The sequence below is a fragment of the Chaetodon trifascialis genome, chromosome 20 (genome assembly GCF_039877785.1).
Source record: "Chaetodon trifascialis isolate fChaTrf1 chromosome 20, fChaTrf1.hap1, whole genome shotgun sequence".
NCBI classification, from domain to species: domain Eukaryota; kingdom Metazoa; phylum Chordata; class Actinopteri; order Chaetodontiformes; family Chaetodontidae; genus Chaetodon; species Chaetodon trifascialis.
Genome location: NC_092075.1, coordinates 5644138 through 5669435, shown reverse-complemented (window position 1 = coordinate 5669435; position 25298 = coordinate 5644138). Strand labels below are relative to the sequence as shown.

Below are 25298 nucleotides of genomic sequence, written 5' to 3'. Positions count from 1 at the left end.
AAGCCATCCACTTATCAGTTAACTAAACCCAGATTTGAAGCAAACCCATTAATTTGCTCCTTGACTGAAAAATCAAGATCCTTTTAATTCAGACATACTTGTACTTGTATTTCTACTCCTTTAGATTTCTTATCCAATGCAGAACTTCCCTAAGAAAACCCCTCATGAGATACTGAGTAGGAATAACCTAAAATATCATTGCTTTTTTCCGTAATGGCTCGCAGAGGGAAGTTTATGAAGCCGGACGTGCTGCAGTGAGAGACGCGCTGATGACGTCAGCCAGTGGTGCAGGAAGATGGGGGACGAAGCGCGAGGAGGAGGGAGACATCAAACAGCAGGACCGCAAAGGCCATGAAACGGTAAACCGGATCAACTCTTTCACCTGTGATGTTGGCTTTTACCTCTGTCCCAGCTGCGGGCTGTCGTTTTTTAAAGAATCCCGAGGAGAAGGCTCGTCGACAGCGGACGGCGAATGGCTGCGCAGGAATATTTTTAATATCAAAATAATAACATTGTACTTCCTTATGTGTATGTGGCGTTAGGTAAATATAATATAATGCTAATTAGCTAGTAAGGCTTTGACAGTGTAATGAGCACATGTCGACATTTGCTCATAATATAAACAAGTGTAAATCCTTCACGTTTTGTTGAAACGTCGCTGTCATGTTGACATGTTTAATAAAACAATCTAATATTTTGATGTCAATCCGGGAGAGGCGCCAGAAAAGCAGCGGCGACAGTGACCGTTAGCGGTGTTTGTTTGTTCCTGTCAGGTATGATGACAGACGGTCGCAGCCGGTGTGTTGGTACGCAGCCTGATCAGAAAGCATGGGGCTCAAGCTCGGTGGCAAGGTAAGACCAGGGTGTGGCACTCAGACCTCTTGCCCTTCATCATCATCATCAGCAGCATCATCAGTGTTAGTGTTGAGAATGCTGCAGCTGTTGTCATTGTTGTTTGCAAGTAGTGGAGGAAGTATTCCCATTGTTTACGTCAGTGAAAGTACTTAAACCGCTATGTAAATATACAAGTCCGACACCAGGGCTCCCTTGAAAAGGAGATTTTGTGATCTCAGTAGGACCTGCCTGGTTAGACAAAGGTTTAATAATAACAGTAAGATGTTCAGCATCATCAGGAAAACGTACCCTAAGTATCAAAAGTAACACTACTCACTCTGCGGCTGTTATCCTGTCACATAGATAAGATAGAATAAGAGAGAACTGTGAGCATCCCGGGGGAAGCTGTTGTGCAATAGCTGCAGTACAAAGTAGGAAAGAGTGCAAATATAAACAGTCCGTATCAATAAACAGATACCCAAAGTGCAACATGTTCAGCATGCCAGAAATCTGAACAAGGCTAACAGTATGGGGTCACGAATCGCTCAAATCTCAAGGTGCATGCAGATACAGAGTGTGTAAGATGTGGTATGTAGCTATTTGTACAATAGCAAATCTCAAGGGTATTTTAAGCGTTTGTTATTAGTTCAGAATATTTAATGAATACGGCGATGATACTGGGCATCAAGACCTGTAAATTATGCATGTATACTACTGTGATGTGATGATTTGTATTGTGTGAGCAGTGTTTAGTTATTATTATTTTCATTGGTGATTACTCTTCTGATCTTAATCTATAACAATACATCATATTTTAAAAGTTCCTCATAGGTTTTCTAAGTAATACTTATAGCTGAGAGTTGTGGGGTAAAATATAGAAGGATGAAGCTCAGTAACGGAGTAAACGTGCTTGGTTACATTTCGCCACTGTTGTTCTCACTGCAGGGACAGCAGAGCCACAGGATGGTGATCTTGGTGGCCATCTTCGTCCTCATGACGCTGCTCATCCTGTATGGCTCCAACAATGTCATCGATGACGTCTACGCTCCCTTCCACGTGGCTTCAAATCATGCGCTCAGGACCACCGATCTGAAGAAGTGGGCCGGGAGAGACGGTTATGTGCCAGTTTACGGGAACAAGGTACTTCATACATTGCACATGAACATAGAACCCACACGAGCTGGTCTGAGTCTCATACTTGTTGGCATGTAATGTGAGTTCTTACTATAAATATCAGGGGAGGGGCAGTGAGTGGTGCAACACGTGTGAAATGTTAGCATTATTGCTGCAGTGTGCAGATATGTAGGTGTGAACTTAACTTAACTTCAGGAGTCTAAGAAGAAGAAGAATTACAATAATAGCTTTATTTGTCCCCTTGAGGAAACTCATCTTTTCACGTTGATAATCAGTTTTTATACACACACAGAAACATGTACACATGGAACTAATGTGGAGACATGTCACAGACGGGTCTGCTGCAAAGCGTAGCACACCGAGCGGTTAAGGTTACGGCTCAAGGGCACCTCAGCAGTCCCCCTGGAGGTGAAGAGGCACCTCTCCAGCTACCAGCCCACTTCCGTATCAGCTGTTACATGCCGGGCTTAAACCGGCCCTGCTCCAGTCCTCAAGCCAAGCCCCCCGCAGACTGAGCCACGCACTGACAAACAGAGCGGGGAGGTGTTATCTGGCTCCTTTGGAGAAACCTCATGAAACACTTCACCTTCATTTTCACACTGTATCCTTAATTTTAATTAATGTCTTACGTAACCTGAGGCTGCCTATCATTATACGTGAGCCTAAACTGAAAAGATAGATTATTCATGAGAAGCCTAAACACTTGTAAATAAAACCTGATGCTGAAAGCAGCCGTTTGAAGACCCCCAGCAGAGGTCGCCAAAGCTTCACAGGGGATCGAACTGGTGTCAGAAAAGCTTTTTTAAAAATCTAAACAAGCATTTCATTCATTTCTGTGAAGAATACTTAATGAAATTCTTATCTTTTAGATTATTATTAGTTTAGATTATTATTTAAGATATGAACTTCTCACAGGTAAAGACACGGTGAAGACCTGAACGCGAGCTACTGAGTATTCACAGCATTCATTCTCTGCCTCGTCCTGCAATAGAAAAGTACGCAGTGTTGTGGAAATTCTCTGCTGCTGGTGAAGAATGAAATATAGACTTCTGCCGGCCAACAAGGTTTTTATTTTCTTTGCAAAGAAAAGGTCAATCATCACACGAGCGGTAGAATGAAGACCCCAAGCATGGGGAGAGCTAAACATTTATACCTTAGGAGCACCTCCCCTACCCAAAGGTGTATATTTGCACCTTTTGGTTTGCTGTAGGTATCAGAGCCGACTCCGGGGGTGGCTCACACCGGAGGCATCCTGCAGGACTTTATATGTAGATGTTAAGTGGTCTAGACATCAGAATTTAAAACACAAAAGGACCTGATATCCTGGTGAGGAAATGGGAGGTGGGGTGTCTCAAGTAGAGGAAGTACAAGGAACTGAAACAGCAGTTAAAACAACTTGTGTTCCAAAAAATATCAGAAAAACATCTTGTGCTGCAGTTCCTGAGCTCACTACTTGGATTAACTGTACAGTTTATCAGTTATTCTGTGCTGTTATTGTTGGGGTGGCATGGTGGAACAAGTGGCAACACTGTCGCCTCACAGAAGGTCTCGGTTCGAATCCCGCTGTGGGCGCTGGTGGCGTCTCCTCCACCATGCCTTCAGTGCCTGCTCGAGGAAAACGGGGGCCTTTCTGTGTGGAGTTTGCATGTTCTCCCCGTGTTCACCTGGGGTATCCTCCTTAAATAACCCCCACTAAAACATGCAAGAAGATCACCGCCTGACCAATGGTGACAGACAGGAACTGGGTCCCCGGGCGCCGCAGAGGAAGACCCACCAGTATGGGATAAATGCGGAGAAAAAATTTCACAGAAGCATGTCGTGTGCAGTACCCCCCCCCCCCCCCCCATCATTATGTATTTAATATAATATGAAATATCCATGAACTCTGTCACTTAGTCAGGGCTCCCTGAAGGAAAAAGGGTGGGAACCACTGCATAATTCAAAATTCCAAGTAGCATTGCCATGAGGGTATTACTGTTTGCAGGCTTTAGTTTAGCTTACAGCCAATCCCTCTGGTGCTTTGAGCTAAAGGCAAAGTTGAGCTATGTCAGCACGGTTAAACAAGCATAATGATGTTTGGTTTTTTTTATGCATTCAGTCAAAAAGTGAAATTTTTCTTCGCGTTTCTTTTCAGAATATGACTCTTCGCTGTCAAAACTGTGCGCTGGTGACGAGCTCCAGCCACGTTCTGGGTACCGGAGCAGGAAAAGAGATCGACCGTACGGAGTGCGTGATCCGTATGAATGACGCCCCCACGCTGGGGTACGAGACTGATGTTGGGAATCAGACCTCTCTGAGGGTCGTAGCCCACTCCAGCGTGTTCAGGGTGGTCCGGAGGCCAAATGAGTTCCTCCACCGGCCAGACAGCAACCCCGTGATCATCTTCTGGGGACCCCCAAACAAGATTGGAAAGGAAGCCAAAGGAACCTTGTACAGATTGATCCAGAGAGTCGGCATGACCTACAGCAACTTGTCTTGTTTCACCATCACGGCCAGCAAGATGCGAAGGTTTGACAACCTGTTTCAAAGGGAGACGGGACGGGATAGGTGAGTATTAGCTCCTCAGCACGTCACTGACCACACTCTGCCAGCTCATCCTCACTTTCAGTCTTGCCTTCTCTGTTATTATCACCATCTCTGTACTTTTTATTCCTTTAATCATGCATGCTGTCCTTTATTGAAGCATCTGCCTTGACTGCACTTTAGGTCAACTCCTGTTGTTTCTAAATCTCCTATATTAACAACCTGACTTATTTGGGGAGCTAGTATAATGTGAAGCATATTTTCTACCTCGTCTGGTGTAAATGTTCACACACTCTGGCTCATTTGTTTTGTTGTTTTTTTCTCTGCTCAGACAAAAATCTCACTCGTGGCTGAGCACAGGCTGGTTCACCATGGTCATAGCCATCGAGATATGTGATAATATCAAAGTATATGGGATGGTTCCGCCCTACCACTGTGGGTGAGTATAACCTCTAAAACACGAACAAACCATCTTTCTGAGTAAAAATCACAGGTGAACTGGTCATTAAACTAATTAATAATAAAACCTTCTTCTTCCAGAAAGAAAACTGGAGCCAAGAAGATGCCCTACCACTACTACAAGCCCAGGGGGTCTGATGAATGTGTAACGTACGTGCAGAACGAGGCCGGACAAAGAGGGAACCACCACCGCTTTATCACAGAGAAACACGTGTTTGCACGCTGGGCAAAACAGTACAACATCACCTTCATTCATCCCAAATGGTGACAAGACTTCTGTGAAAACCACGGAGAGATCCCACAGAGGCCCGAGTGGAACAAAGAGAAGCGCTTTGAGCTGGATTTTATTGTCATTTCCCCTGAACGAGCCTCATGATGAACGACAGCTCCTTTCAGGAACGGCCACGAGGGCTCAGCTCTGAGAGGTTTCTCTGCGCTGACACGTGGCGGCCGTCTGACAAGAGTTTTTGTAAACAGAAGATGAATTTTTACATGTTTATAATATTTTTGTTATGTACTGAAAATGCACTCATGTTTCCAATGTTGCAGGACGATTACATCAGCAAGCAATGTCATTGGATGTGACAAAGCACTATATTCTATTAGCTCTTCATTATACACAGATTATATGACAGTAATTGTAGTCAAATTCATTAGATCGCTTATTCAGTGTACACATACAACACACACTGGAGCCAAACAGTGCGAGCAATACGGCGGGGTACAAAAGCAGTTCCTGAACCGATGCATAACCACACTTTTCAACATCTTCGGTTGAATTATATAAATATTTGTATGTATTTTTATTCAGAAGCAAAGGCAAAAAAAAAACAGTGTTTAACATCAAAGCACAAAGATCCATAAAACAACCAAGCGACAGTCTAAAATCAGCTAAATTGTGAATCAGGGAAGGACGATAATCTGACGAGGGTCCAGTGCCGCTTGGAGCTACAGTCACACTTAGATCTGTACTGAACGAACCTTCAGTTTGAGGGATTTCATGTGCTCCACTCTGCTCGATGTGTCCTCAATTTGAAGATTCTTCATTGTAACATTTTTGCTGCAATAGATGTTGATTTTAATGTTTTCATGAAAAGCAGACAGTGAGCACAAACCGCTGCCTCATGAACTTTAACCTTTTCGTCTCGTGGCATTTCAGCGCATGCAGCTCGAGTTCAAATGGCCCGCAGAATGCATCACGTTATGTTATGTACCAGTACGTTGCCCTACGGGCTGCACGACGAAATTAAAAGCCAGTTTTTATCATAGACGCATGAAGCAGAGAAGGGTGCGATTTCTCGAACTGTGTTGCCTTTTGCAAAGGATTTATCTGTGGACATATTTTGTAAGATTATTCATCCTCAGGAGAGGCTCTTCCTCTTTTCCTAATGAACAGGAAGAAAATATATGAACCACGCTGACTGTTACGCCACTTCACCAAGATTAAACTGCCTGCTGAATTTACTGAGATATATGAGCCTGCAATATTAGAGTTTAATGTGATGCAAAATGTAATAACTGTGAACTGCGGACCATAAAGAACAGCCCATATCGGCAATACAGAAGGCGGCAGCTGAAACTTTATGATGCGAACACACACTGGATGAAATTATGTCCACCCAGTTTATATCAATGAGGGGAGACTATGTATTAGAAATGCTTTAAGTAATAAAAGTAAATGTACATCAACGGCACCACAGACTACAGGCTCCAGAAACAGCTCTCCACTGTAGAACTGCTGTATCAGGTTGAGCTTGGTGTAACTGTCTATCAAGCCCTTCCACAAACACAGTCCACACCCTCAACAAATAACCAAGAAGGCTGCTGGGGTTGTGACCTCTTTAGTTGCACATCATCAGAAGTGGGCGAGGTTGTGCCAGCAGCCCCCTACTCTGCTCAATGAGGGAAAACGAAATGCTAATACAAGAGGGAGATGCATGCGGCATGTGTGGCGACTGGAAAGTGACTGCATCTGCAATCTGAGAGCTGTTCAGGCCTCTTGTCTTGCCGTCCAGTGTTCGTTTGTCGCTCAGAGCACATGGCTCATTTCCCCTTAACGCAGGCATGTGTTTGACCCCGACTCGCTCAGAAACCTGAAGCCGACTGTGGCGTTTATGGATGTCATTGGTTTGTTCATGCTGTGCTGGTCTCGGCACAGTTTTTCCTGAAAAGCTCTGTACTGGTTATTGAAAAACATATAATAAGCTTTGAAAAATACGAGTCATACGAGTTCAGGTTTGTGGAAAGTATTTGTATTTAAATATGTACAACTTGTTGAGCATTTCGAAACAAATTAAATTATTGTGAAGCTGTTTTAACAGAGAGCAATACTAAGAGGTCCAGTGACAGGAAACAACGCCATGAACACCAGCTAGATGATAAAGTGTCTGCCAGCATGTCTGTGTTTACTTTCCTCCATCACTAACTCTTTAATAAACCATTGGACACATCTGAAAAGGCAGCTGTGATCTTGTGTCTCAGTGCCGCCATGGAGACTAAGATGGCCTCCTGTTGGGAAGAAGATAGGAAAAGCGAAATCAGTACGCTGTGTGAGGAGAACAGGCACGATGAATCCACTCTGCTTTCAGAAGGAGCAGCGTTTGCTTATATAAGGAGTGCAAATGTATGTTATCACGCTGTGCTTCAACAAATGACGAGCCATCACCTCTGTGCGAATGGTCCTGCTGCCCTGACCGGGGCACGTGTTGAGGTAAAGGTCAAATAAAACACTGGGGTCAGTCACGTCCAGGTTTTGGTCAGCGTCTACACTGGCCTCTAATCCCTGAAGACCTCCAAAAACTACCAAAAGATGTCTGAAAAGTGGAGAAAAGTCAAGTTTAAATGAATGAAACTACATGATAAAATACCATTAATGACATGACAAGGCTAAGAGTCTACAGCCATGCTAGCAGCTCTGTGGGGCTCTACTCAGGCACGAAGGTGCTGTGAGCTAAATGCTAACATGCTCACAGTCACAATACTAACATGTTTATAAGGTATAATATTAACCATATTCACTATTTTAATTCAGTGTATTAGACGGTAACATTTGCTAATTAGCACACAGAGTACAGCTGAGGCTGATGGGAATGTCTGCAGGTTGTCTGGCTATTAAACAAACTACTGGACAAATGAATTGTTAAGGCATCGCCAAAGTTATTAAAATTCAACCTGAGGGGAACATGAACGTTTGTCCCAAATTTCATGGCAATCTGACAGACGTTTCAATTAAAACCATCAGTGTTAACATCACCGAGGCGCTAGAGGAAAAGTCAGAGAATCCATCCCATAGTTGAGATATTTCAGTCTGGGTCAAAGTGGACCAACCAGACAGACCAACGATGCCATTCTGTTAGCATAGCTTAGAAAGAAACTCTCCGCCTTCCCTCCAGGCTTCTTGGCTCTGAACGTACTTGAATGGTGACAGTGTCGTTTGGTCGATGCTGCTGCCTCTCTCTGATGTGCCAATAGTCACATCGTATCCTTCTTTATACGGACTTTCTGTGAAAACTGCACCTGCATTACAAACGGACAGCAATAAGGATTCTTGCACAACTTAGGAGGTGAAAAGCGATATATGGCTCTTAATCCTCCAAGGTGTCGCAAAGGTCTGAGTAATGGGAGTGTATCAGGAAACCTACTGAGGCACGACGCCAGGCGGACGCTGTAACCCCAGTAGAGACCTCCTTCAGTCCTGGGCACGTGAGGCGCCACCACCACACCTTTGTACAGTTTGCTCTCTGACGGACAGACAGATGGACATACACACACTATTGGAACTTTTCATAGAGAAAATATACAGAAAACATTAAAAAGGTCAGTCCGATGGACAAAATTACCTTGACTCTGTGTCTTATTGAGCTGAACTGTGACTCGAAGTCCAGACTGCAGCTGTTTATCAATGCGAACATCCTGTGGGAGCAGATCGACGTAGTTCAGTAACATCAACTTTTTTTTAAAATTATTATTTGTTTAGGTTGTTTTTAAGTGCAAATGGCAGAAATTCACTGGTTACAGCCTCTTAATTGTGAATATTATCTTGTTTTCTTTGTCTTCTACGAAAGTAAACTGAATATATTTTGGTTTTGGTGTATTTGTTGGAGAAAATAAGACATTACGTCGGGCTTCATGGACATTTTTCACTATGTTCTGGCATTTTAGAATCAGTAGTCTGTACTACACTGCAAATACCAACTATATCTTTAATCATAGCGTCCACACCTTGATGACAGTAACCTACATGAACACACACTCACCTTTCTCATCCCACAGTTGACTAATGAGCCTTGTCCTTGTTTGGTCGGCCTGTCGAGGACTATTCCTTCCCGGTATTCTGATTCATCATCTATCCTCATGTGGTGAGGGCTGTCTAAAGGGTTGAGCAAACCTGGTAGAGAAAAAAGACCAATAACATTACAATATAATCCCCACCTAGATATAGTATTCAGATAATTATCAAAGGGATACAGAGAGGGAGACTTGAGGTGAAAGAGACAGGTGCAGGCCAGTTTGAAATACAGCTGGTTAGTTACTGCAGTTTGGAGCGCTCATCAGCAGGATGAACAGCTGGTGCTGCAGCAGTGGCTGTGACGTACAGCTCACAAAGGCAATTAAGATATTTCATTGCATGTTGTGTTGCACTGCACTCCTTCTCAGAGGCATAACTCTGAACACAGTCACCAAACACATGTTTTTAGATTCAGCGTGACTCCAAGGATATAGTTTGAATAATCCATTAATAATGAACAACACTGAATCGGTTTAGAAATTATAACTCCAATTATAACTCAAGAACTTGCCTGAGAGTCATCATGCTTTTAAGTTTTTTGCTGCATCCAATGATAGTTGGCTGTACACGCATGGGTACGCTGCAAGCGGGAACTACTAACAGCTAATTCAGCATATTTTTAATGGTGCCAAGTCCCAGTTTTCTTGTTCTGATGGTGGACCCACAGCGTCTGCTTTGACAAACCTGCTATAAATGAATGTTAGAATGGGAAATCTGGACTTTTACCTGCATACTGCAGATCTTGATGTTTTGGGAAAAACCACTTGCGCAGATACCTGGTGGAGAAGAAAAGCCATGATCAAAATATGATAAAACGGGCTGATAACAGGTGAGATTATAATAATGTTCTGACTTACTGGGGACATTCCAGGTACTGAAGTATTCTGGCAAGCTGAATACAAGCATGTCCTTTCTTCCCAACACCTTTAAATTCTCCTTCAACGCTCCTGTGGGACAAAAAAAAAAAAGCTTCTCTATTAGGTTTCTGATTGGTTTAGGGACTGCTTACCAATTAAGCGTACCTCTTCAGTGACTTACTTCACATCTTCTCCTTGTTCATCAAACACAACGATCTCATCGACACAGAACACGACGCAGGCTCGCGCAATCTGTCCGGCCAGGTACGTACGAAGTTCGGTGGACTGAGCGTTATCCAGGACAGACCCTGGCAGGGCCACACTCACTGTGTAAGCCCGACCTAAGAGATACAAGCACAGATCACACATTACAGCAGCTGTCCACAGGTCTGTAAGCTGACAGCAATCCATGGCATGATAGTGAGGTTACCGTTTTTGTTTTGGCTCTGTTCAAGTTTCGCTCTCTCTGCGGCCTCTTGCTGTTTCTGCTTTTCCAACTGTTTCAACAGCTTGGTCTGTTTCCTTTGCTTCTGAGTCTCCTTGACTGTTATTGAGGAATAATCAACAACATCAGTTAGAAATTAAGATAAACTGCGTGTAGACAGACTGGAGACAGAATCGATGGTCTCAGGCAGCCCTTCCAAACCTTAACCAGTAAAGATTTGCTGCTTGTCTTTATGAGATAATTAAGTGAATATCTTTAGGTTTGCTGTTTCGTGCAAAAGATGTGTAATTTTTCTCTCATTCATTTAATTATCTTGGGGCGCCTTTAATTCATTAAGATCCCCTCAAATCAAGTGTACACATTGTAAAGCCAAAGATTTTGGGCGATATTATTATTAATTAAACTTGACTCCTGAAAACCCCTAAATGAAGTTCAACTTTGACACCTCAGTCTCCAGGAGTGCAGTGCTGGAGCTAAACGTGACGAACCATTCATAAAACTACTCTCTTAGCAGAAGACTTACAAATAACAACAAATTACACGTTAATGTTGTGGCCAAACACATGCCCAAATATCATATGAAATACTACATAAAAATCATGAGCAAAATCCACACATCCGTTTGTCAGTTTAAAGCGTCTTGATCTTAGCGTTATAGCGAATAAAAGATCGCACTGCCGCTTTAGTGTCAAACTGAACTGATGGACATGCAGCTGAAAGTTGTTAGCTAGCTACGTGTTAGCTAAATGTAGCCTGAGCTAACTGTTTACTCACTTTCTGCTTTCCTTTTCTTCCAGTCCACCCTCTCCTCGGGCTGTAAAAACCAAAAACACATTACAAGTGAGCCAGAGAAAAGGACGAGGTCATTTTTAAGTAAAACAATACTGTAACAGAACCTGAGAGGACATTATTTTAGCCCTTTTCGCTGCAGCGTCTGTCGACATCTTCACACACTAACACGTGAACGGTATTAACTTCCGGGTTGCCACCTTTGTTTCAAAATAAGATTCTGTCGGTATTTTCCAATAAAACCCGAAGGTTTCATTAATTGAACTGCTGTGACTTCCAAACACACAACTTCACAAAGTATTGGCAGATAAATATACGTAGGAAGCTGATAATTCAAAGCTTTATTCCAGTCTTTTAGATACTTGGATACATATCAAATATCTGAGAAACAGGACATGGAAAAATATTTCATGTACAGTTTTCTGCTTAAAACAACATTGCACAAAAACGTTTACGGGGATTTTTTTAAGGCTGTCTTTTCACTAGCACAGTGTGAGGTTTAATCACTGACGAAATTTTCTCAAGATGTCCTCTGCTGCATCCAGGGTGGAGTCCTCCTTTGAGAAAGAGAGAGTGAGTCGAGTGAGAGGTCTGTCGAGCAACACAATGATAGAGGAGACTTGAATCAAATTCAATTAATTAATTCAATTTAACAAACTGAATTTTATTTACTTTGGCAAAACAGAATCGGATCTATTTGTCAAACTCCTTGCTGTGGTCTGGACTGTAGAATGCAGAGACGGGGATTGTTGCCAAACCCTGCAAGAAAAAAAAGCCCAAATAAGAGAATCTTTGTTTTGTCAATTCTTTCCATCTTCGATAAAATTCTCATTAACCTTTTCATTTTACCTTCTCTGTAATGAGCCATTTAACAAATCTGAAATCGTAGGGTTCATCCTGAGAGCTCTGGCCATTGAAATCCACCTCTGTCATAAATGGAAGTTAAAGTTAGTCACACATACAGATGCAGGAATAACACCTCACTGCATACACGAGTACAAACATAAAGTGTTCAAGCTGCGACTGTCTTGGCTGATTTAGTCACCACAGTATACGAGTGACACTCACTGACAGAGGAGATATCTGCGATCATAAAATAGCCTCCCTCCGGCATGATGGGCTGCAAACCCACGCTCTCCAGACACAAGGCCAGCCTCTTCCTCTTGTGCTGCAGCATCGCAGGAAGCTGCTGGAAGTAGCTCTCTGGACTCCCAAACAGCTCGTATTCTCTCTCAAATCCACGAGCCACTGCCTCCTGATGAAGGCAGGAAGGGATGAGGAGACAGAGAGAAACAAATAAGAAAATTATGATATACGCATATGATTGTCTGCCCATTTCTGTAAGATAGACCATCAGCATATAGTAATAATATCATGTTTATTATGTGTTAAATCATTCAGACCCTAAATGTAATGGTTTAACCAATAAACTGGCCGATGATAACTTATTACATATATGTTAGCACTGATGTATATGTTGGCCGATACATAAAGACAATGATAATTCCAAACCAGTATCTTTGGAAAAGATGTTTTTTTGACTTGAAACGGAAAGAAAAGTTCTCTTATGACCTTTGTTTGTCTGTGCAATGTGCACTGATGACATTAGATGCATCAGTGTGGTCAGGCAGACTTTAAAAGACTGACGTAATTCATTTATAAGTACATTTGATTCCTCTCTCAGAGTCACAGGAAGAGGAATATATGAAAATATTAAATTTATAACACAAACAGCAGGAGAATAATTGGATTTCCGGACTTGACTGAAAGCTTGAGGCAGCGGAACCAGATTTCTTATTTCAGGCCTGCTCTGATAAAATCTTATGAAGTCATGTTTTGTAGCAACAACATATGCAGTGCTTCAGGAATGATGTGTTTACCTGAGCAGCAGTTGCACAATCAAACACAGACATCTGATGCATGGCTTTCAGAAGTTTGATGATTTGCCCAGAGCTGATGGCCCAGCCAACCTGGAGAGATCAAACAGCTCATCGTAACTATGTGCAGTGAAGAGGAACACATTCCCTGAATCCTCTGACAATCTGTGCGTTACCTTCCAGCCAGTCGCACTAAAGGTCTTTCCAGCGCTGCCAACAGTGATGGTTCGCTCCCACATCCCAGGGAGGCTGGCTGTCAACATATTGATGGGATTAATAGATCAGGAATGCAGCCTTACCCTTTGCGCATTGAGCTCTGGCTGTATCTCACCTATCTTTACATGCTTGGCTCCATCATAAGTCAGCCACTCGTACACCTCGTCGCTGATGCACAGCACGTCGTGTTTGATGCACAGATCAGCGATCATTTGGAGCTCTTCAGTCTTGTAAACCTGTCATGGACATGGATGTGTGTTTATGCACAACAACACACTTTGTGAAACGACAAAGTGACTTCACAGTTAAACATCTGAAATGCAGGACTGTTGCATCAACCAGCTGGATGTCAAAGACACACTGCAGTGGTTAACATCTTACTTTGCCTAATGGGTTGTTAGGAGTGTTGATGACGATGGCTTTGGTGCGTGGAGTGAATTTACTGGCCAGCTCCTCAGGAGAAAGAACCCAGTCTCCACTTGACAGGACGGCTCCTCCCTCAGCCTTCTGAAATTGAACACAGGAAAACAAAAACCTTCAAAAGCTGATGTGTAAATCTAAACATAGATAACGGTGACTGTCAAAAGATGCTTCGTAAGGCGTGTCCAAAGCGCTCACCAGCCTCAGGGGTACATACACTGCCTTTCCTCCTGCCATCTTCACCATTGGCTGGTAGCAGTCAAAGAACGGTTCAACAATTATGACCTGAAAGATAAAGTTTTTTTCCCTAAAGTTATTACCCACAAAACTGGGTAAGTGAAACTACAGTATGTAGCACTTTTACTCTACTGAGGTTAAGTTAGCAAATCTTGTGGCTAATGGCATTTATGTCCGCTGCACTGTAGAACATTTTGATAAGACGTCTCTTGGGTGGATTTTCATACCTCATCCCCTTCTTCAATCACAGCTTGAAATGCAGAGAAGAGAGCCTGATAAGCTCCAACTGTGACCAGGATGTCTTCAAAGGGATCAATCTCATGTCCCACAATGCTACTGAAGAATTTAGCCAGACTTTTTACAAGAGGGGGGTGGCCCTGATGAGAGAAACGACAGGAAATCATAAGATGCCTCTCACTGTTTGTTCTACATCCATTTATCCTTTCAATACCTGGGAAAAATAAGTTATTATCATCCAAAAATGACCACTCACAAAAGCTCGGGTGTACTGGTGCATTAGGGGTCCTCCATTCAGAGCATTGCAGAAAGCCTCCTGGACAAACTTGGGAGGGGAGAAGTCAGGAAATCCCTGTCCAAGGTTCACTGCTTTGTAGTCTGCTGCCAGTTGCGTGAATTCAACCCTGTTGGTGTAAAAACTGCTGGTCAAGCACTGTGACGACATTATCACAATTATCCCAGTTAATAATGTGTACTGCCATTTCATCAAATCTAAATTATGATAGAATTCGTGCAAATGCTCTCCAGTACAACTAGACACTAGAATTGTTTAATGATTTAGATGAGAAAAAAATAATAGAAATCAAGGTTGCTTAGAGGATACAGTTTAGGATGAATGAGCAGGAAGATGATTTAAACTCTGCAAATTCGAGTTGAGGAAAAAAACAGCAGGAGAGGAAGTACACAGCTTCCTGACGGGCTCAACTCGGGGAACCAAAATCCCAAAGTATTAACAAACGCTGACACCAAAAATGTTCCTCTGGGTGAGAACTTTTTTTTTTTTTTTTCAATGTGAATGATTCAAAACATGAAAGTTTCCACTATAGGGAGCCGTTTGCTGTCATGTTGACTGACCTTCACTGTAGTTTATGGCCCATAAAGTCACATCAAGCTGTGTCATTATCACTTACCAAATGTTTTTATCGACTCAGTCTATTCTGCGTGCGCGAAGTCGTCCTGACATGATGCACTGAAAGAAAAGCACAGTTGACCTAAAAGCTGCAGTTCTTTACTCACTGCCTGTTCAGCTCAGTACAGCTGCTGCACCCACCTGCTGATGGTTTCTCACGGAGCTCCGACTGTCAAAGCCTTCAGTCGCCTCCACCCCTCCTTCTCCTGACTGCTCAACCTTTTGTACCTTTACATGGAAGTGGTGCAAGAAGTATTCAGATCTGCCATTTAAGTGAAACTAGCAGTAATAATACTCTGTTCCAAGTGAAAATCCTGCATTCAAAATATTACGCAAGTAAAAATCCAAAAGCAGGAGCATTAACGTAAACCAAATGTAAAAGTACTCATTTTTCAGAATGGTCCATGTTCAGGTTAATAGAGAATACTGAATATAAAATCTAATTACTGATGCATTCGTGTGCACATAATTTTAATGCTGCTGCCGCTGATAAAGGTGAAGCTAAGCTAATTTCAATTCCACTATATATAAAGCTGGGTCGCTTAACCTACACTAATACATCAGAATTTATTAGTGGATTTGATTTGCATTTTGTATTAATAATTAGTAACTAAAGCTATTAAGTTAAATCAATAATGTCACACCATAATTTATTTGTTAAATATATTTCACATCATTAATTTGAATCTGAAAAGTAACTTAAGATATCAAATAAATGTGGTGGGGTAAAAAGAACAACATTTCCCACTGAAATGTAGAAAATGGAAATACTCGAACAAACAAAAATGCAAGTAACTCTAAATTGTACTTAAGCACAGGACCTGAGAAAAAGGTGATTTATTGCATTCCACCAATGTTGGCCACAAACTCACACAGTGCAAAATACATGGAAAGAAGCTTAAATATGCAGTCGATGTCGACACAGCTGGAAACAAACACCTTTACAAGCACTGCTATTGGCCTCAGTGGTCCGTTTTCATTCATTGTGATTCAAACTCAGGTCAGGCTGCTTCGATGCTTGGAAAAAGCTTTCTGTAAATTTAAAATGCATCTGGAAATAAGACACCTCTTGACTTCATATCTAAATTGCTGGTTGGTGTTCATTCCGTTTAATGCTGTTTATGTGGTCGGCCAAAGTAATTATACAGACATTCCTGACACTAATGAAGCTACAGAACAAAGACGCTTAAGTCTGAGGGGAAACGTAGTACAAGGACAAAGTGCAAGGATGAAGTGAAAGTGGACAATTGGTTTCTTGTACCTTTAAGTACTGTGATGCAATCACACAGAGAAACACTCAATATGGCTTGACTGAAATGAGGACGCAACCCAAGTCTGTTTCAGTAGCCTGCTGAAATCTGGGAGGACGAATTTACTGTCCCTGACTCCACTTTTTCAAGATGTCCTCTGCTGCGTCCAGGGTGGAGTCCTCCTGTGAGACAAAGGGAGTGAAGTGAGCGTGAGTGAGTGAGTGATCAAAATCATCTCAGCTGATTAGGTTGAATTTACCTTGACAAAACAGAATCGGATGTATTTGTCAAACTCCTTGCTGTGCTCCGGACTGTAGAATGCAGAGACGGGGATCGTTGCCAAACCCTGCAGGAAAAAAGGCAACGAGCACAAATTCAAAAAAGCCGTGACCACGTATGTGCATGCATCCACACGTTCATGCATTCACACACACAAACACTTGACCTTCATTCCAAATTTCATCCTCATAGAAAGTTGTGGTTGCTGTAGGTGGAGATGTGGCAAAATGGTGTGTGTGTGTCTGTCGATCTATCTGTGTGTGTTTTGTGCACAAAATCTTGTGCAAGTCTGTGAATCCATTTGGAAGTTTGCGAAAGGTCACTCCTTCTTTACCTTCTCCTTTGTTAGCCATTTCACAAATCTGAAGTCATTGGGTTCACCCTCAGAGCTCTGGTCTTTGTAGTCCACCTCTGTTGAAACAGAAAGCCCAGGTGAACATTAATCAGACAATAAACGGCAGTGATGGATGTGGATGTTTGTCCTTTACTCACTGACAGAGGAGATGTCTGCGATCATAAAATAGCCTCCCTCCGGCATGACGGGCCGTAAACCCACGCTCTCCAGACACGAGGCCAGCCTCTTCCTCTTGTGCTGCAGCATCGCAGGCAGCTGCTGGAAGTAGCTCTCTGGACTCCCAAACAGCTCGTATTCTCTCTCAAATCCACGAGCCACTGCCTCCTGATGAAGGCAGGAAGGGATGAGAGGGCCAAAAGGGAAATACAGAAGTACATGATCATTTGTGTGGAATTTGGTATATTGGTAAGCGTTAGTATTGAGGCCAGAGTTTGAAATAAAACAGTGTCTGTGTTACAGAAGTTAAATAAACCACATTTCATGCCTAGAACTATTGAAAATGCTCCTTGTGATGTGTTTACCTGAGCAGCTGTAGCACAGTGGTAGATAGAGTTCTGGTGGATGATTTTCATGTGTTTAATGATTTGCGCAGAGCTGATGGCCCAGCCAACCTGGAGACATCAAACAGCTCATTGTAACTATGTGCAGTGAAGAGGAACACATTCCCTGAATCCTCTGACAATCTGTGCGTTACCTTCCAGCCAGTCGCACTAAAGGTCTTTCCAGCGCTGCCAACAGTGATGGTTCGCTCCCACATCCCAGGGAGGCTGGCTGTCAACATATTGATGGGATTAATAGATCAGGAATGCAGCCTTACCCTTTGCGCATTGAGCTCTGGCTGTATCTCACCTATCTTTACATGCTTGGCTCCATCATAAGTCAGCCACTCGTACACCTCGTCGCTGATGCACAGCACGTCGTGTTTGATGCACAGATCAGCGATCATTTGGAGCTCTTCAGTCTTGTAAACCTGTCATGGACATGGATGTGTGTTTATGCACAACAACACACTTTATTCTGTGAAACGACAAAGTGACTTCACAGTTAAACATCTGAAATGCAGGACTGTTGCATCAACCAGCTGGATGTCAAAGACACACTGCAGTGGTTAACGTCTTACTTTGCCTAATGGGTTGTTAGGAGTGTTGATGACGATGGCTTTGGTGCGTGGAGTGAATTTACTGGCCAGCTCCTCAGGAGAAAGAACCCAGTCTCCACTTGACAGGACGGCTCCTCCCTCAGCCTTCTGAAATCGAACACAGGAAAACAAAAACCTTCAAAAGCTGATGTGTAAATTTAAACGTAGATAAAGGTTCGTAAGGCGTGTCCAAAGCACTCACCGGCCTCAGGGGTACATACACTGCCTTTCCTCCTGCCATCTTCACCATTGGCTGGTAGCAGTCAAAGAACGGTTCAACAATTATGACCTGAAAGATAAATAAACTTTTACTCTGCTGAAGTTAAGTTAGCAAATCTTGTGGCTAATGGCATTGGTTTTCCTCAATTCTTAGTCTTTTTCAGCCTGTACAGAACATTATGTGGAGGAGGTTTATCATAGTCAACAACACATACACGATATTCAAACATTTTTGATGTGTTTTTGTTTCTCTGCTTTTATGTCTGTAGAACAGAACATCACTTGGGTGGATTTTCATACCTCATCCCCTTCTTCAATCACAGCTTGAAATGCAGAGAAGAGAGCCTGATAAGCTCCAACTGTGACCAGGATGTCTTCAAAGGGATCAATCTCATGTCCCACAATGCTACTGAAGAATTTAGCCAGACTTTTTACAAGAGGGGGGTGGCCCTGATGAGAGAAACGACAGGAAATCATAAGATGCCTCTCACTGTTTGTTCTACATCCATTTGTCCTTTTAATACCTGGGAAAAATAAGTTATTATCATTCACACATGACCACTCACAAAAGCTCGGGTGTACTGGTGCATTAGGGGTCCTCCATTCAGAGCATTGCAGAAAGCCTCCTGGACAAACTTGGGAGGGGAGAAGTCAGGGAATCCCTGTCCAAGGTTCACTGCTTTGTAGTCTGCTGCCAGTTGTGTGAATTCAACCCTGTTGGCCCAAAACAGGTCAGACAATGCAGCGCTATCTGTGAGAATAATCATATGTTACAGTATGCATGTTGTCACATATTATCCTCCCTGACTGTTGAGCTACCACCAGCCCTGCAACCCTCTCCTCAAATCTAAATGTCAGTGGAGGTGCAGACTGTTATGAATCTACAACTGTCCTGACTGACGCCTGGCTGTGGGCCCTGTGGAAAACGAAAGCATATGAAGTGTCCTGTCCTCCGTTAGGGATCTGTTTGTTTTCGCACAGATTTAATCACGCTGACTATAAATAATCTCCTGGACAGCTTTGGTGTCCTCTTGTGTCAATAATGTGACTCACCAAACGTTTTTCTCGACACCGTCTGTTCTGCTCGCATGAAGTCGTCTTGACATGATTTTCTGTAATAAAAGCACACTTTTAAATCCATCCTTTCTCGCAGTATACCAGCGTGTCTTTGTTTTTCTATCGCTGTACCCACAATGTGCTGGTTTGAGGTCCGACGAATTACAGTCAAGTTAGTGACAAGATTCCTGATTATTCCCATGAAAGGATGATCATCGCTTCAGAAAAGAGCGCAGCATTCAATCACCAGGAAAGATGACGGTGCATAAAGATGTTTGTGTTGTTTTTCCGGATCTGCGGTGTCTGCGGATATGTATTCTATTTTCAATGCTAATGAACTTCTGAAGTCAAGTGCTTGTAAATCCCCTTCGACCTCCTTGTGTTTTCGTTTCTACTTCCTGCATGGGCGGAGCGAGAAGCGGCTTTGTCATTACCAGGATGTAACTCCAGCTCTATGAATGAGTGCATAACGTTAGCCGTCTAACGGTTAGAGCTAGCTTTAGCATGTACTTGAATTAGCACTAAGTAGCCTGAACAGAATTAGAAACAGCGACAGTTAGCTAACACGACCACAACACATAAATAAATGTCACGTACAACCAGCTATACCTTATGTTAGATTGAATTTGCAACATTAATATTGGTTTTTAAAGAACTAGCTCCACATTTTGGGAAAAAGGCTAATAAGCTAACAATTTTACTAACATAAGAGGTTTAATACAGCACTCTGGAGTTAAACGGTTGCCTGGCAACCTCAACTTCAACAGACACATCGAGACGGGACTTCATTGGTTAAAAAAAAAAAAAAAAAAAAAGTATCAACACATTTCTGAACACACGTGGGTAAAGCGGGCGTAGCGTCACTAAACCGGAAAAAGTAACACCAGAAGTGGGAGAGGTGAAGCTAAGCTAATTTCAATTCCACTATATATAAAGCTGGGTCGCTTAACCTACACTAATACATCAGAATTTATTGGTGGATTTGATTTGCATTTTGTATTAATAATTAGTAACTAAAGCTATTTAATTAAATCAATAATGTCACACCATAATTCATTTGTTGAATATATTTCACATTAAAATTTGAATCTGAAAAGTAACTAAAATTAGCAAATAAATGTGGTGGGGTAAAAAGCACAACATTTCCCTCTGAAATGTAGAAAATGGAAATACTCGAACAAACAAAAATGCAAGTAACTCTAAATTGTACTTAAGCACAGGACCTGAGAAAAAGGTGATTTATTGCATTCCACCAATGTTGGTCACAAACTCACACAGTGCAAAATACATGGAAAGAAGCTTAAATATGCAGTCGATGTCGACACAGCTGGAAACAAACACCTTTACAAGCACTGCTATTGGCCTCAGTGGTCCGTTTTCATTCATTGTGATTCAAACTCAGGTCAGGCTGCTTCGATGCTTGGAAAAAGCTTTCTGTAAATTTAAAATGCATCTGGAAATAAGACACCTCTTGACTTCATATCTAAATTGCTGGTTGGTGTTCATTCCGTTTAATGCTGTTTATGTGGTCGGCCAAAGTAATTATACAGACATTCCTGACACTAATGAAGCTACAGAACAAAGACGCTTAAGTCTGAGGGGAAACGTAGTACAAGGACAAAGTGCAAGGATGAAGTGAAAGTGGACAATTGGTTTCTTGTACCTTTAAGTACTGTGATACAATCACACAGAGAAACACTCAATATGGCTTGACTGAAATGAGGACGCAACCCAAGTCTGTTTCAGTAGCCTGCTGAAATCTGGGAGGACGGGTAACCCTGGTTATCATGGACGAATTTACTGTCCCTGACTCCACTTTTTCAAGATGTCCTCTGCTGCGTCCAGGGTGGAGTCCTCCTGTGAGACAAAGGGAGTGAAGTGAGCGTGAGTGAGTGAGTGATCAAAATCATCTCAGCTGATTAGGTTGAATTTACCTTGACAAAACAGAATCGGATGTATTTGTCAAACTCCTTGCTGTGCTCTGGACTGTAGAATGCAGAGACGGGGATCGTTGCCAAACCCTGCAGGAAAAAAGGCAACGAGCACAAATTCAAAAAAGCCGTGACCACATATGTGCATGCATCCACACGTTCATGCATTCACACACACAAACACTTGACCTTCATTCCAAATTTCATCCTCATAGAAAGTTGTGGTTGCTGTAGGTGGAGATGTGGCAAAATGGTGTGTGTGTGTCTGTCGATCTATCTGTGTGTGTTTTGTGCACAAAATCTTGTGCAAGTCTGTGAATCCATTTGGAAGTTTGCGAAAGGTCACTCCTTCTTTACCTTCTCCTTTGTTAGCCATTTCACAAATCTGAAGTCATTGGGTTCACCCTCAGAGCTCTGGTCTTTGTAGTCCACCTCTGTTGAAACAGAAAGCCCAGGTGAACATTAATCAGACAATAAACGGCAGTGATGGATGTGGATGTTTGTCCTTTACTCACTGACAGAGGAGATGTCTGCGATCATAAAATAGCCTCCCTCCGGCATGACGGGCCGTAAACCCACGCTCTCCAGACACGAGGCCAGCCTCTTCCTCTTGTGCTGCAGCATCGCAGGCAGCTGCTGGAAGTAGCTCTCTGGACTCCCAAACAGCTCGTATTCTCTCTCAAATCCACGAGCCACTGCCTCCTGATGAAGGCAGGAAGGGATGAGAGGGCCAAAAGGGAAATACAGAAGTACATGATCATTTGTGTGGAATTTGGTATATTGGTAAGCGTTAGTATTGAGGCCAGAGTTTGAAATAAAACAGTGTCTGTGTTACAGAAGTTAAATAAACCACATTTCATGCCTAGAACTATTGAAAATGCTCCTTGTGATGTGTTTACCTGAGCAGCTGTAGCACAGTGGTAGATAGAGTTCTGGTGGATGATTTTCATGTGTTTAATGATTTGCGCAGAGCTGATGGCCCAGCCAACCTGGAGACATCAAACAGCTCATTGTAACTATGTGCAGTGAAGAGGAACACATTCCCTGAATCCTCTGACAATCTGTGCGTTACCTTCCAGCCAGTCGCACTAAAGGTCTTTCCAGCGCTGCCAACAGTGATGGTTCGCTCCCACATCCCAGGGAGGCTGGCTGTCAACATATTGATGGGATTAATAGATCAGGAATGCAGCTTTACCCTTTGCGCATTGAGCTCTGGCTGTATCTCACCTATCTTTACATGCTTGGCTCCATCATAAGTCAGCCACTCGTACACCTCGTCACTGATGCACAGCACGTCGTGTTTGATGCACAGATCAGCGATCATTTGGAGCTCTTCAGTCTTGTAAACCTGTCATGGACATGGATGTGTGTTTATGCACAACAACACACTTTATTCTGTGAAACGACAAAGTGACTTCACAGTTAAACATCTGAAATGCAGGACTGTTGCATCAACCAGCTGGATGTCAAAGACACACTGCAGTGGTTAACGTCTTACTTTGCCTAATGGGTTGTTAGGAGTGTTGATGACGATGGCTTTGGTGCGTGGAGTGAATTTACTGGCCAGCTCCTCAGGAGAAAGAACCCAGTCTCCACTTGACAGGACGGCTCCTCCCTCAGCCTTCTGAAATCGAACACAGGAAAACAAAAACCTTCAAAAGCTGATGTGTAAATTTAAACGTAGATAAAGGTTCGTAAGGCGTGTCCAAAGCACTCACCGGCCTCAGGGGTACATACACTGCCTTTCCTCCTGCCATCTTCACCATTGGCTGGTAGCAGTCAAAGAACGGTTCAACAATTATGACCTGAAAGATAAATAAACTTTTACTCTGCTGAAGTTAAGTTAGCAAATCTTGTGGCTAATGGCATTGGTTTTCCTCAATTCTTAGTCTTTTTCAGCCTGTACAGAACATTATGTGGAGGAGGTTTATCATAGTCAACAACACATACACGATATTCAAACATTTTTGATGTGTTTTTGTTTCTCTGCTTTTATGTCTGTAGAACAGAACATCACTTGGGTGGATTTTCATACCTCATCCCCTTCTTCAATCACAGCTTGAAATGCAGAGAAGAGAGCCTGATAAGCTCCAACTGTGACCAGGATGTCTTCAAAGGGATCAATCTCATGTCCCACAATGCTACTGAAGAATTTAGCCAGACTTTTTACAAGAGGGGGGTGGCCCTGATGAGAGAAACGACAGGAAATCATAAGATGCCTCTCACTGTTTGTTCTACATCCATTTGTCCTTTTAATACCTGGGAAAAATAAGTTATTATCATTCACACATGACCACTCACAAAAGCTCGGGTGTACTGGTGCATTAGGGGTCCTCCATTCAGAGCATTGCAGAAAGCCTCCTGGACAAACTTGGGAGGGGAGAAGTCAGGAAATCCCTGTCCAAGGTTCACTGCTTTGTAGTCTGCTGCCAGTTGTGTGAATTCAACCCTGTTGGCCCAAAACAGGTCAGACAATGCAGCGCTATCTGTGAGAATAATCATATGTTACAGTATGCATGTTGTCACATATTATCCTCCCTGACTGTTGAGCTACCACCAGCCCTGCAACCCTCTCCTCAAATCTAAATGTCAGTGGAGGTGCAGACTGTTATGAATCTACAACTGTCCTGACTGACGCCTGGCTGTGGGCCCTGTGGAAAACGAAAGCATATGAAGTGTCCTGTCCTCCGTTAGGGATCTGTTTGTTTTCGCACAGATTTAATCACGCTGACTATAAATAATCTCCTGGACAGCTTTGGTGTCCTCTTGTGTCAATAATGTGACTCACCAAACGTTTTTCTCGACACCGTCTGTTCTGCTCGCATGAAGTCGTCTTGACATGATTTTCTGTAATAAAAGCACACTTTTAAATCCATCCTTTCTCGCAGTATACCAGCGTGTCTTTGTTTTTCTATCGCTGTACCCACAATGTGCTGGTTTGAGGTCCGACGAATTACAGTCAAGTTAGTGACAAGATTCCTGATTATTCCCATGAAAGGATGATCATCGCTTCAGAAAAGAGCGCAGCATTCAATCACCAGGAAAGATGACGGTGCATAAAGATGTTTGTGTTGTTTTTCCGGATCTGCGGTGTCTGCGGATATGTATTCTATTTTCAATGCTAATGAACTTCTGAAGTCAAGTGCTTGTAAATCCCCTTCGACCTCCTTGTGTTTTCGTTTCTACTTCCTGCATGGGCGGAGCGAGAAGCGGCTTTGTCATTACCAGGATGTAACTCCAGCTCTATGAATGAGTGCATAACGTTAGCCGTCTAACGGTTAGAGCTAGCTTTAGCATGTACTTGAATTAGCACTAAGTAGCCTGAACAGAATTAGAAACAGCGACAGTTAGCTAACACGACCACAACACATAAATAAATGTCACGTACAACCAGCTATACCTTATGTTAGATTGAATTTGCAACATTAATATTGGTTTTTAAAGAACTAGCTCCACATTTTGGGAAAAAGGCTAATAAGCTAACAATTTTACTAACATAAGAGGTTTAATACAGCACTCTGGAGTTAAACGGTTGCCTGGCAACCTCAACTTCAACAGACACATCGAGACGGGACTTCATTGGTTAAAAAAAAAAAAAAAAAAAAAGTATCAACACATTTCTGAACACACGTGGGTAAAGCGGGCGTAGCGTCACTAAACCGGAAAAAGTAACACCAGAAGCGGGAGAGGTGAAGCTAAGCTAATTTCAATTCCACTATATATAAAGCTGGGTCGCTTAACCTACACTAATACATCAGAATTTATTGGTGGATTTGATTTGCATTTTGTATTAATAATTAGTAACTAAAGCTATTTAATTAAATCAATAATGTCACACCATAAT

The 25298-nt window shown here is 42.6% G+C and overlaps 4 protein-coding genes across 7 annotated transcripts; 1 reads left to right on the top strand and 3 right to left on the bottom strand.

Annotated features, from left to right (window-relative positions):
- Positions 1-96: 96 nt before the first annotated feature.
- st6galnac6 (ST6 (alpha-N-acetyl-neuraminyl-2,3-beta-galactosyl-1,3)-N-acetylgalactosaminide alpha-2,6-sialyltransferase 6) lies at positions 97-5277 on the top strand. 3 transcript variants are annotated; one of them, XM_070988279.1, is made up of 6 exons: positions 97-359; positions 774-852; positions 1780-1974; positions 4103-4515; positions 4823-4930; positions 5032-5277. In XM_070988279.1, the coding sequence occupies exons 2-6, from the start codon at positions 829-831 to the stop codon at positions 5216-5218; spliced, it is 927 nt and encodes a 308-aa protein (XP_070844380.1). In that variant the 5' UTR covers positions 97-359; positions 774-828; the 3' UTR covers positions 5219-5277. The 3 variants fall into 3 exon arrangements, with proteins under 3 accessions (XP_070844380.1, XP_070844382.1, XP_070844381.1); XM_070988281.1 differs by having other exon boundaries at positions 289-542; XM_070988280.1 differs by having other exon boundaries at positions 290-480.
- Positions 5091-19923, bottom strand: LOC139348986 (kynurenine--oxoglutarate transaminase 1-like). Its single transcript, XM_070989424.1, has 26 exons — positions 19660-19923; positions 19521-19579; positions 19034-19181; positions 18768-18917; positions 18451-18537; positions 18231-18356; positions 17960-18080; positions 17805-17881; positions 17632-17721; positions 17248-17434; positions 17090-17166; positions 16736-16822; positions 16603-16658; positions 11692-11710; positions 11437-11493; positions 11315-11354; positions 10526-10639; positions 10277-10436; positions 10096-10185; positions 9965-10014; positions 9207-9337; positions 8790-8862; positions 8592-8690; positions 8364-8466; positions 7616-7763; positions 5091-7458 (listed from the first exon to the last, which is right to left on the bottom strand). The coding sequence occupies exons 1-26, from the start codon at positions 19723-19725 to the stop codon at positions 7372-7374; spliced, it is 2502 nt and encodes an 833-aa protein (XP_070845525.1). The 5' UTR covers positions 19726-19923; the 3' UTR covers positions 5091-7371.
- On the bottom strand, positions 11833-15280 carry LOC139348315 (kynurenine--oxoglutarate transaminase 1-like). Its single transcript, XM_070988278.1, is given in 12 exon segments — positions 11833-11886; positions 12002-12088; positions 12179-12255; positions 12398-12584; positions 13210-13299; positions 13383-13459; positions 13538-13658; positions 13804-13929; positions 14041-14127; positions 14307-14456; positions 14573-14720; positions 15228-15280. Coding segments are annotated over 12 exon segments (1257 nt in total).
- Positions 19924-20729: 806 nt separating the features above from the next.
- LOC139348679 (kynurenine--oxoglutarate transaminase 1-like) lies at positions 20730-24641 on the bottom strand. 2 transcript variants are annotated; one of them, XR_011603412.1, is made up of 14 exons: positions 24382-24641; positions 24243-24301; positions 23756-23903; positions 23490-23639; positions 23173-23259; positions 22953-23078; positions 22682-22802; positions 22527-22603; positions 22354-22443; positions 21970-22156; positions 21812-21888; positions 21458-21544; positions 20990-21380; positions 20793-20953 (listed from the first exon to the last, which is right to left on the bottom strand). XR_011603412.1 is itself a non-coding variant. In XM_070988956.1 (13 exons), exons 1-13 carry the CDS (start codon positions 24445-24447, stop codon positions 21321-21323), a joined length of 1335 nt encoding a protein of 444 aa, XP_070845057.1. In that variant the 5' UTR covers positions 24448-24641; the 3' UTR covers positions 20730-21320. The 2 variants fall into 2 exon arrangements, 1 of the variants encoding a protein (XP_070845057.1); XM_070988956.1 differs by having other exon boundaries at positions 20730-21380.
- Between the last annotated feature and the right edge of the window lie 657 nt (positions 24642-25298).

Coding starts and splice junctions, on each gene's coding strand:
- LOC139348986 (XM_070989424.1), bottom strand. CDS start 19,725: ATGGGAATAATCAGGAATCTTGTCACTAACTTGACTGTAATTCGTCGG. Junction 18,357..18,450: donor TGTATGTACCCCTGAGGCCG/GTGAGTGCTTTG, acceptor GTTCGATTTCAG/AAGGCTGAGGGAGGAGCCGT. Junction 17,435..17,631: donor ACTGTGCTACAGCTGCTCAG/GTAAACACATCA, acceptor TGCCTTCATCAG/GAGGCAGTGGCTCGTGGATT.
- LOC139348679 (XM_070988956.1), bottom strand. CDS start 24,447: ATGGGAATAATCAGGAATCTTGTCACTAACTTGACTGTAATTCGTCGG. Junction 23,079..23,172: donor TGTATGTACCCCTGAGGCCG/GTGAGTGCTTTG, acceptor GTTCGATTTCAG/AAGGCTGAGGGAGGAGCCGT. Junction 22,803..22,952: donor CTAACAACCCATTAGGCAAA/GTAAGACGTTAA, acceptor TGTCCATGACAG/GTTTACAAGACTGAAGAGCT.
- st6galnac6 (XM_070988279.1), top strand. CDS start 829: ATGGGGCTCAAGCTCGGTGGCAAG. Junction 853..1,779: donor GGCTCAAGCTCGGTGGCAAG/GTAAGACCAGGG, acceptor TTCTCACTGCAG/GGACAGCAGAGCCACAGGAT. Junction 4,931..5,031: donor GTTCCGCCCTACCACTGTGG/GTGAGTATAACC, acceptor TTCTTCTTCCAG/AAAGAAAACTGGAGCCAAGA.